The sequence below is a fragment of the Calonectris borealis genome, chromosome 11 (genome assembly GCF_964195595.1).
Source record: "Calonectris borealis chromosome 11, bCalBor7.hap1.2, whole genome shotgun sequence".
In the NCBI taxonomy this organism is placed as follows: domain Eukaryota; kingdom Metazoa; phylum Chordata; class Aves; order Procellariiformes; family Procellariidae; genus Calonectris; species Calonectris borealis.
Genome location: NC_134322.1, coordinates 23,276,958 through 23,287,543, shown reverse-complemented (window position 1 = coordinate 23,287,543; position 10,586 = coordinate 23,276,958). Strand labels below are relative to the sequence as shown.

Sequence of the window (10,586 nt, the reverse complement as noted above, 5' to 3'; positions counted from 1 at the left end):
CGCCGCGCACGCAGCCGGAGAGTGGCCGCCGCCTTGCAGGAGCCGCGCCCCGCCCCGCCGCTCTTAAAGGCGCCGCGTCTCGTCCCGCCGCTCTTAAAGGCGCCGCGCCTCTCACACCGACCCCAGTCGCTCCGGGGCGCTGGTGGGCCCCAAGGGCTGGGGTCGGGGCCTGTCTCTCCGGGGCGGGCAGCGGCGCTGGGCGTTTTGGGGTGGTGTTGGAGGGTCCTGAGCCTCTCACTGACCCCCTGGGGACGCTGGGGACCCTGGGCTGGGGACCCAATATGGATGCTCTGCACTGGGACCATGGAGACAGTGGGGAGACCATGGGGACACTGTGCTGGGGACAGTGGGGACACCATGCTGAGACCATGGGGACACCAGCCTGGAGATGTTGGGGACCCTGAGCTGGGGACCCTGTGATGGGGACATTGGGGACCCCATGCTGGGACCATGGGGACACCCTGCCAGCCGTGCAGGGACCCAACATGGCCACCTTGTGCCAGGGCCATGGGGAGCCTATACTGGGGACACTGGGGAGCCTGTGATGGGGATCCATGGTGACCCTGTGCTGGGGACACTGGGGAGCCTGTGATGGGGATCCATGGTGACCCTGTGCTGGGGACACTGGGGAGCCTGTGATGGGGATCCATGGTGACCCTGTGCTGGGGACACTGGGGACTCTGGGCTGGGGACGTTGGGGACCCCATGCTGGAGACATTGGGGACCCTGTTCTAGGACCATGGGGACCTTTTCTGGGGACATTGGGGACCCATCACACCTGCACTGCACTGGGACCGTGATGACCCTGTGCTGGGGACACTGGGGACCCCACGCCACTGACGCGGGGACCTGCCACGCAGACCCTGTGCTGGGCCTGGGAACACTGTGCCAGCCATGTGGGGACCCAACATGTCCACCCTGTGCTGGGACCGTGGTGACCCTGAGTTGGGGACACTGGGGACTCTGTACTGGGGACACTGGGGACACTGGAGACCCTGTCCTGGGCCGTGGGGACACTGTGCCAGCCATGTGGGGACCCGACCTGGCCACCCCATGGGGGACCCTGGGCTGGCGACTGTGGGGACCCCGAGTCAGGGCCACAGGGACCACGGGAACCCTGTGCTGGGGACACTGGTGACACTGGGGACTCCCGCCAGCCCCGTGGGTCCCGTCATGGCCGCCTCCATCTCAGGGGCCCCAGCACCCTGCTGGGGGGTACTGGGGGTGCGGGGGGGGCAGGGGGTGTGGGGAGCGGGTGGGGGGGGGGGGTGTGGGGGCGTGGGGGTCCCCACGGGTGACGTCAGTGACGGCGTTGCCGGGTGACGGCGGTGGCGCCCGGGCCCGCGGTGGGGCCTGACGTCAAGGCCCGATGGCCGCCCGCCCGCCCGGCAGCATGGAGGCAGTGGCAGGCCTGGCCGGCCGCCGCTGAGATGGTGAGGGGGGTCCCGCCGGCCGGGGGGGACGCGGGGGGACGGGGACAGCCCCCCCCACGGCCCCGCGGAGGGAGCAGGCCCCGGGGATGGGGGCCTGGGGAGGGCGGTGGGACGGGGCCTGCTGGGGCGGGGGGGAGGGAGGGGGGGGCGGCCCTGGTGTTCCTGTGTGTCCCCGTGTGTCCCCGTGTCCCCCGGCATGGGAGGGGGACAGGGCTGACAGGGGTGCGCCCCCCTCCCGATCGGCCGGGGCCCCCCCGGCGGCTCCGTGCGCGGCTCCTACCCGCTGCCCCCACCCGCTGCCCCCACCCGCTGTCCCCATGCCACTGCCCCCATCCCGCTGTCCCCATGCCACTGCCCCCACCCGCTGTCCCCATCCCGCTGTCCCCATCCCGCTGCCCCCCACCCGCTGTCCCCATGCCGCTGTCCCCATCCCGCTGTCCCCATGCCGCTGCCCCCACCCGCTGCCCCCATCCCGCTGTCCCCATGCCACTGCCCCCACCCGCTGTCCCCATCCCGCTGCCCCCATCGTGTCCCCATCGTGCTCCTCCCAACCTGCTCCCCCCCAATCTGCTCCCCCATCCTGCTCCCCCCATCCTATTCCCCCCAACCTGCTGCCCCCCAACCCAATGCCCCCCAAAATGCTGCCCCCGTCTCATTCCCCTCAACCCGCTCCCCCCAACCAACCTGCTCTCCTACCCTGCTGTCCCCCCCTTCCACTGCCCCTCATCTTGCTACCCCCCATCCTTTCCCCCAACCCCCCCAACCTGCTGCCCCCCAACCCACTGCACCCCAACCTGCTGCCCCCCAACCCACTGCACCCCAACCTGCTGCCCCCCAACCTGCTGCCCCCCAACCTGCTGCCCCCCATTCCATTCCCCCCAACCTCCTGCCCCCATCCCACTGCCCCCAACCTTCCCCCCCATCCCACCGCCAACTGCTCCCCCCAACCTTGTCCCCCCAACCCACTCCCCACAACCTGCTCCCCCCCAGCTGCTGCCCCCTAATTCACTCCCCCCCAATCTGCTCCCTCCAACTTTCTCCCCCCAATCTACCCCCCCAACCCTCTCCCCCATAACCTGCTCTCCCCAACCCTCTCCCCCCTTCAGCTCTTCCCCCATCCCTGCTGCCCCCCAACCCTCTGCCCCCCTCAATCCGCTGTGCCCCAACCCTCTGCCCCCCAGGACCTCAAGGGCCAGTACTGGACGGACGATGACTCCGACGGGGACAATGAGTCCGAGGAGTTCCTCTATGGCGTCCAGGTAAGCACCGTGCGTGCCGAGTCCCAGTCCCATGGGTGCCGGCTCCTGTGGGTGCTGTGGGGGGGTTCGGGGACCCCCAACCTGCGCCCGGTCCCGAGTGCGGGGCTGCCGGGGGGCTCCGGGTCTGACGATGCTGCGGGGTGCTGTGCTGCAGGGGACCTGCGCCGCCGACCTGTACCGTCACCCGCAGTTGGACGCCGACATCGAGGCCGTGAAGGAGATCTACAGCGAGAATGCCGTGGCCGTCAGGTGGGTGCATCTGCCAGCCCGTGCACCCGGCCGTGCCATCCCCAGGCACCCGGCTGTGCCGTCCCCAGGGCATCTGCCCATGGCATCACCGGGGCACCCATCTGTGGCGTCCCAGGGGACTCGGCTGAGCCACCCCCAGGGCACCCAGACATGGCATTCCCGGGACACCCAGCTGTGGCATCCCTGGACACCCAGCCATCAACCTCGGGCACCCATTAGCCAGTGCACCTGGCTGTGGCATCCCCAGGCACCCGTCCATGCCATCTCCAGGGCACATGGCCGTGATATCCCCGGGCACTCAGCTGTGCCATACCCAGGGCACCCAGCCGTGGCATCACGGGGGCACCTGACTGTACCATCCCTGGGGCACCCAGCCTTACCATTCCCAGGGCACCCAGCCATGGCGTCACTGGGGCACCCAGCTGTGGCATTCCCAGGGACTCGGCCGTGCCATTCCTGCACACCCAGCCCTGCCATCCCTGTGGCAGCCAGCTGTAGCATCCCTGGACACCCGTGGTATCCCCAGGCACCCAGCCATGGCATCACTGCGGCACGTGGCCACGGCATCCCTGGGCACACGACCATGGCATCCCTGGGCACCTGGCTGTGCCATACCCAGGCCCCTGGCAGTGCCATCCCTGGGGCACCCAGTTGTGCTGTATCCAGGGCACCCAGCCGTGGCATCCCTGGGCACCCGGCTGTGCCATCCCAGGGCACTTGGCTGTGGCATCACCAGGGCACCAGGCCATGGCATCTCTGGGCACCCAGCCGTGCCATCCCTGGGGCACCTGGCCGTGCCATCCCCTGAGCACCCGGCCATACCATGCCCAGGCACTCGTCCGCAATCCGGGCGCTCTCCCTGTGCCATCCCGGTCTCAGGGGTGCACACGCTTGACACATGGGGAGCCACACGTGCCCGTCACTGCCCCACGAGCCTGCCCACCCCGGCACGGTGGGCACCAGGCAGCGATTCCGGCATGGTGCCAGCCTCACCCCACGGCGCCGCGTGTCTTCGCAGGGAGTACGGGACCATCGACGACGTGGACATCGACCTCCACGTGAACATCAGCTTCCTCGATGTGAGTCCCCGGCGTGCCCCTGACGGCGTTGGCATGGGGAGTGTGGGGACACGTGCCCGGGGGGTCCCCAAATTTCCCTCCCCGGCTGGGGGTCCCCGCGGCTGTGCCGAATCGCAGCTCTCCCTTGGCAGGAGGAGGTGGCGACGGCGTGGAAGGTGCTGCGGACGGAGCCCATCGTCCTCCGCCTGCGCTTCTCCCTCTCCCAGTACCTCGATGGCCCCGGTGAGTGGGGACGGGCAGGACATGGTGTCCCCAGGTGCCCTCGGGATGGTGGCACCAATGGCTTGTCCTCCTCTCTCTGCAGAACCATCCATCGAGGTTTTCCAGCCCTCCAACAAGGAGGGCTTCGGGCTGGGTCTGCAGCTGAAGAAGTAAGAGCCAAAACACAATGGGCACCCAAGGGTGGTTGGGTGGGGTGGGCCGTGGGGTCACCCTTTTGCCCCAAAACTGGCCAGGTGCCACATGTCTCCATGCCACCACCTTCTACCTGCCACACAGCCCTGTGACAGGCTCACCGCCGGTTTTGGGTGGGGAAGAGGAGGAGCTGGGTGGCATGGACCACCTATGCACCAGGCTCAGTGGGCACCGAAGCACCCATGGGTGCTGGCACCCCACTCGGGCACCCATGCCACCTCTCTGCCAGGATCCTGGGCATGTTCACGTCCCAGCAATGGAAACATCTCAGCAACGATTTCCTGAAGACCCAGCAGGAGAAGCGGCACAGTTGGTTCAAGACGAGTGGCACCATCAAGAAGTTTCGTGCTGGCCTCAGCATCTTCTCCCCCATCCCCAAGTAAGACCCCGACGGTGTCCCCAAGGGACCAACCCTCTGTCCCCTCACACTGGGTGGCTGGGGACCTGGCACCGTGCCTCAGTTTCCCCACTCGCCCCTCGGACGCTGCTGCTCCCTACCAGAGCCCAAGGAGGTGAAGGTTGCTCCCAAAAACCAGCCAAAGAGTGAATTCGGCACCGGGTGGCAGAGGAATGGGGGACGGTGACAAACCGGGGAGCTCAGCAGGACTCTGTCTGCAGGTCTCCCAGCTTCCCCGTCATCCAAGATTCGGTGCTGAAGGGCAAACTGGGCATCCCCGAGGCTCGCGTCAACCGCCTGATGAACCGCTCCGTCTCCTGTACGGTGAAGAACCCCAAAGTGGAGGTTTTCGGCTACCCCCCGCCCAGCACCCAGGCAGGTGTCGCCCCCTTCAACATCCTGGTGGGTGCCTCCCCGCCTCGGGGTTTGCTTTCCTCTCCTTTCCCTTTCTGGATTCCCGGGGGCTGCTGCGGGGTCGGATCGCTTGTTGTGGGGTGGTGGGACCCCCTTGGGTTTGGGGGAGCCTCTGCGGGGCTTTGCCCCCTGCGCCTTATCCCCAGCACCCTTGGATGCTGCTGGGCAAGCTGGGACGCCGGCCGCGGGGTCCTGCAGGGTTTTACCCCCTTCTTGGTGCCACGTCCCCGATGCGGCTGCGTCCCCGGGAGGGTGTTGGCGTGTCGGGGGTCCCGCTGTGGCAGGGGGGGTGTTCGCGGCTGCCGGTGCCACGTGGAGGTGGGGGTACGTGGGGGAAAGGGGATAACGCAGCTGGCTCCGCTCCGGCTCCATCGCAGGTTGGTGGCCACTGCAAGAACGTCCCTACGCTGGAGTACGGCTTCCTCGTCCAGGTGAATGTCCTGCGTCCAGCTCAGCCCCGTCCCATTGCCCGGAGCGTCCTCATCCCACATCCTAGCTCATCGTCCCCACTCATCCCACATCCTGCTCCGCCCCGTCCGGCTTCCCGGAGCGTCCTCCCGAGGGCCATGGCCACCGCGGGGGCTGACTCCCACCATCCTCTCCCTCAGATCATGAAGTACGCGGAGCAGCGGATCCCGACGCTCAACGAGTACTGCGTGGTGTGCGACGAGCAGCACGTCTTCCAGAACGGCTCCATGCTCAAGGTGCGAGGACAGGGACCAGGCAGGCGCGGGCTGTCACCCCGTGTCACCGTCCCTGACCCTCCCCACGGCTCCTGTCCCCTCCGCAGCCGGCGGTGTGCACGCGGGAGCTCTGTGTCTTCTCCTTCTACACCTTGGGCGTCATGTCCGGCGCGGCGGAGGAGGTGGCCACGGGCGCCGAGGTAGGGGTGCGCGCGGTGGGTGACCACGTCGTCACCTCGGGGTGCTGTCCCTTCACCCCATGCTCTGTCCCCAAGGTGGTGGACCTGCTGGTGGCCATGTGCCGCGCCGCCCTGGAGTCCCCCCGCAAGAGCATCATCTTCGAGCCTTACCCTTCCGTGGTGGACCCCAACGACCCCAAAACACTTGCCTTCAACCCCAAGGTAAGCGCCGTGGGGGCAACGCTCCCCCATGGTGGGGGTCGATGGGGCTGGGGGGAGCCCTGAGGACCCCTCCGACGGCCGCCCCTCTCCTGCCCCACATGTAGAAGAAGAACTACGAGCGGCTGCAGAAGGCCTTGGACAGCGTGATGTCCATCCGGGAGATGACCCAGGTACGCCGGCGTGGACCCGCACCACCCATGGCCCCGTGTGAGACCCCCCCGGTGCAGGATCCTTTGCCGCGGGTGGCATTTTGGTGCCGATCTCCACCCGCCCACGGTTGGGTGGGTGCCAGGGGACCCACCTGCACCCCCTCTCGCCTCTGCCAGGGGTCCTACCTGGAGATCAAGAAGCAGATGGACAAGCTGGACCCCCTGGCCCATCCCCTCCTGCAGTGGTAAGGCTGAGGGTGCTGCGGCCCCGTCCCGCTGCCCCACGTCCCCCAGGACAGAGGATGGGGTGGGGGGCAGCCGGGCATCTGCGGCACGACCCCCTCGGCCCCTTTCTCCTGGGGGGTCCCGACCATCCACCGGCCTTGGGGTGGATTCCGGCACGGCTCCCGGCTCGGCCCCGCTCCCAGGGGAGCGTGGGACCACCCTGCTGACCTTCCTCCTCGTCCTCTTCCTCCTCCTCTTCCCAAGGATAATCTCCAGCAACAGATCCCACATCGTCAAGCTGCCCCTCAGCAGGGTAAGGGGCCTGGCCGGGCTCCAGGTGGGGTGCGGCACGCGGGATGGAGGGTATGGAATGTGGGATGTGGGATGGAGGGTGTGGGATGGAGGGTATGGAATGTGGGATGTGGGATGGAGGGTGTGGGATGGAGGGTATGGAATGTGGGATGTGGGATGGAGGGTGTGGGATGGAGGGTATGGAATGTGGGATGTGGGATGGAGGGTGTGGGATGGAGGGTATGGAATGTGGGATGTAGGGTATAGGATGCAGGACACAGAGTATGGAATGCGGGATGTGGGATATGGGAGGTGGGATGCATGATATGGGAGGTGGGATGTAGGATATAGGAGGTGGGATGTAGGGTATGGGATGCAGGATGTAGGGTACGGGAGGTGGGATCCATGATATGGGAAGTGGGATGTAGGATATGGGATACAGGGTGCAGGCTGTAGGATGCGGGATGTAGGATATGGGATGCGTGACATAGGGTATGAGATGTGGGATGAAGGGTATGGGATTGGGATGTGGGATATGGGATGCAGGACGTAGGATATGGAAGGTGGGATGTAGGATGTGCGATGCGAGACGTAAGGTATGGGAAGTGGGATGCTGGACGTAGGATATGGGTTGTGGGATGTAGGGTATGGGATGCAGGACATAGGGTATGGGATGCGGGCTGTGGGATGGAGGGTGCGGGATGGAGGATGCGGGATGCAGGATGCGGGATGTAGGGATATGGGGTGGGCAATATAGGGGTCTGGGATGTAGGATGCGGCCTTTGGGATGGGGTCTGCAGCCTGAGATGTGGGAGGCAGGATACGGGATATAGGGTGGAGGATATTTGACGTGGGCTGTGGGGTGGGGGACAAGAGACGGGGGATGCCACGGGCCCTCCGGGCAAGCTGGGGATGGCCAAAGCAGCGCTGGGACGGGCACAGGGCCGGGCTGCCGTGCATGATCTCTGCCTGTCTGTCTGTCTGTCTGTCCTCTCTCCCCGCTGGCGCTGCCTTTGCTCTTCCCTTTCCCCTGGTAGCAGCTGAAGTTCATGCACACCTCCCACCAGTTCCTCCTGCTCAGCAGCCCCCCGGCCAAGGAAGCCCGGTTCCGCACTGCCAAGAAACTCTACGGCAGCACCTTCGCTTTCCAGTGAGTTGCCGGGGGGGGGCGGCGGGAGCCCCCCAAGCGGGCGCTGTGGGGCAGGGTGCCGTGGGGCTGACGTGGGGCTGGCTTTTTCCAGCGGCTCTCACATTGAGAACTGGCACTCCATCCTCCGCAACGGGCTGGTCAACGCTTCCTACACCAAACTGCAGGTAACGCTCCCCTGCGCCCGACCCCGCCCCGGGGCAGGCAGGCAGGCAGGCAGGGAGGGATGCAGGCAGCTGGAGACGCGCTGCCTGCAGAGGCCGGGCTGCCTCCGCCACCGTGCCCAAGCTGTCGGGGTGACCCCGCGTCGCTCACCCTGGTGTTTTCCTGCAAGCTGCACGGAGCAGCCTATGGCAAGGGCATCTATCTGAGCCCCATCTCCAGTATTTCCTTTGGATACTCAGGTAAGAGGCTGCCTTCGCTGCCCAGCCCTGCCTGCGCTCCCGTCCCCACTCCCTGCATGGGCCCAGGGACATTTGGCATCGTGCCGGCCAGAGGAGCCGTGCCGGAGCGGGCAGCATCCCGCATCCTTCCCACCTGCACCGGCCTTTTCCCAGCCAGGTTGGGGCTTTCTGATGCGCCAGGGAATTAAAACCCCAACATTTTCTAGGCTCCGAAAGCCTCTGCACCCACTTTTGGGGGGTTCCCAGGGCTCGGCCACAGGGTGGGAGCACCCAGCGTGGCTGTCCCCATCTGCGGCGCGTGTCTCCGCCTGACCCCAGGAGTGCTCCCTGCCCGGGAGTGACAGCCACCGCCTCACTTCTCCGCAGGGATGGGGAAAGGGCAGCACCGGATGCCTTCGAAGGATGAGCTGGTGCAGAGGTACAACCGGATGAACACCATCCCCCAGGTGACGGGCCGAGGGACCGCTGGGAGGAAGGGGACATGGCACCCACGGGTGCTGGGGATGGGGCGAGCCGAGCCCGTCCGGGACGGTAATGCCGGTTACTCTCCCCGCAGACCCGCTCCATCCAGTCCCGCTTCCTCCAGAGCCGCAACCTGAACTGCATTGCGCTTTGCGAAGGTGCGGGGACACGTGGCGGGGGGCGGAGAGGGGTGGCCGGGCAGCACCCACATCCCTGGCTCACCCGGTGGGCAGAGGAGGGAGGGAGCGAGGGTCCCCACCAGGGGCTGCGCCCAGTGGGGAGCTCCGTCCCCTGTCCCCCGTCTGACAGCCCCTTCCCCCGGCAGTCATCACCTCCAAGGACCTGCAGAAACACGGCAACATCTGGGTCTGCCCCGTCTCGGACCACGTCTGCACCCGCTTCTTCTTTGTGTGAGTCCCGGCTGCACCCACCTCGCCGGCACCCATGGGACACCCTCGGGACCCCCTTACCCCCCCTTCTCCCCTTCCAGGTACGAAGACGGCCAAGTGGGAGACGCCAATATCAATACTCAGGACCCCAAAATCCAGAAGGAGATCATGCGTGTGATTGGGACTCAGGTGTACACAAACTGAGCGGCGGCGGGGACCCCCCCGGGCACTGAGCGAAGACCCCGGGCGAGGCCGGGGAAGGACGAGCGGGTTTCGAGCCTCCCGGGCAGGGCAGAGACGGGGGCCGACGCCGGCGGCTCCACCCTGTACATAGGCGTCAAGTACCCAGTGAGCACCAGGCGGGTTTAGTGGTCCCTTGTCCCCTCCCCGTCCCGTCCCCCAGTGTCCCCGACCCTGTGGCAGCGTGGAGAAGGAGCTGCGGGGGCTGGCGTGGCCGGTGGCCGCCCCTCCTGGCGTTGGCAGCGATGGCGTTTTTATCGATGACGAGAAACCGAAGCAAAAAAAAAAAAAACCAAACAAAAAACCAAAACAAACCCAAAAAACACAGGAAAAAAAAAAAGAGAAAAGGAATCCGTGTCGGTGTAGTTAAAGTGTTTAAACAGTCTGGGAGTGTGGGGAGGGGATGGGATGGTGGGGAAGGGACGGGATCGCGGGGAAGGGACGGGATTGCAGGGAAGGGACGGGATCGCGGGGAAGGGACGGGATCGCGGGGAAAGGGTCATAGGGAATTGATGGGGCTTTGGGAAAGGGATGGGGCTGTGGGAGGGAATCACACCACAACCACACCACGGCAAAGGGATCGTGCTACGGAGCAGGGACCGCACCACGGAGAAGGAATTGTGCGCCAGGGATGGGACCACAGTGGGGACAGGGGACCACACCGAGGGGACAGGACCCCGCAGGGACCGGTGCCGCAGCAGAGACTCACGTGCAAAAGGGACTGCGCTTTATTTCAGCCTACGACGATCCCGAGAACTACACGGATACGGAGTCGGCGCCGGCACAGTTGCGTCCCGCTATGCCCAAACCGAAATGAAAACCCATCGGAGAAGCCCCGGAGGCTGCCGGGGCTCAGCGCGGGGACACCCGGAAGGTGGGGGGGGGCAGGCAGAGGTAGCTGGGTACGGAGGTTCCCCCCGGTCCTGGGGCTCCCTGGGTCAGTCACGGCA

The 10,586-nt window shown here is 66.4% G+C and overlaps 1 protein-coding gene across 3 annotated transcripts; it reads left to right on the top strand.

Moving 5' to 3' along the window:
- Positions 1-1,296: 1,296 nt before the first annotated feature.
- Positions 1,297-9,951, top strand: PARP6 (poly(ADP-ribose) polymerase family member 6). 3 transcript variants are annotated; one of them, XM_075160583.1, is made up of 22 exons: positions 1,297-1,433; positions 2,615-2,692; positions 2,847-2,941; positions 3,960-4,020; positions 4,152-4,242; positions 4,325-4,391; positions 4,664-4,813; positions 5,053-5,206; positions 5,623-5,676; positions 5,854-5,949; positions 6,036-6,128; positions 6,204-6,329; positions 6,434-6,499; positions 6,656-6,723; positions 6,968-7,016; positions 8,032-8,144; positions 8,236-8,308; positions 8,476-8,545; positions 8,912-8,991; positions 9,102-9,165; positions 9,333-9,417; positions 9,498-9,951. In XM_075160583.1, exons 1-22 carry the CDS (start codon positions 1,431-1,433, stop codon positions 9,598-9,600), a joined length of 1,839 nt encoding a protein of 612 aa, XP_075016684.1. In that variant the 5' UTR covers positions 1,297-1,430; the 3' UTR covers positions 9,601-9,951. The 3 variants fall into 3 exon arrangements, 2 of the variants coding, with proteins under 2 accessions (XP_075016684.1, XP_075016683.1); XM_075160582.1 differs by having other exon boundaries at positions 1,312-1,433; positions 5,053-5,233; XR_012675271.1 differs by lacking the exon at positions 8,476-8,545 and having other exon boundaries at positions 1,312-1,433; positions 5,053-5,233.
- The last annotated feature ends 635 nt before the right edge of the window (positions 9,952-10,586 follow it).

Excerpts from the sequence above, each read along its gene's own strand:
- PARP6 (XM_075160582.1), top strand. Across the intron at positions 2,693-2,846 it reads AGTTCCTCTATGGCGTCCAG|GGGACCTGCGCCGCCGACCT; the intron begins GTAAGCACCGTG and ends GCTGTGCTGCAG. Across the intron at positions 9,166-9,332 it reads CTGCATTGCGCTTTGCGAAG|TCATCACCTCCAAGGACCTG; the intron begins GTGCGGGGACAC and ends TTCCCCCGGCAG.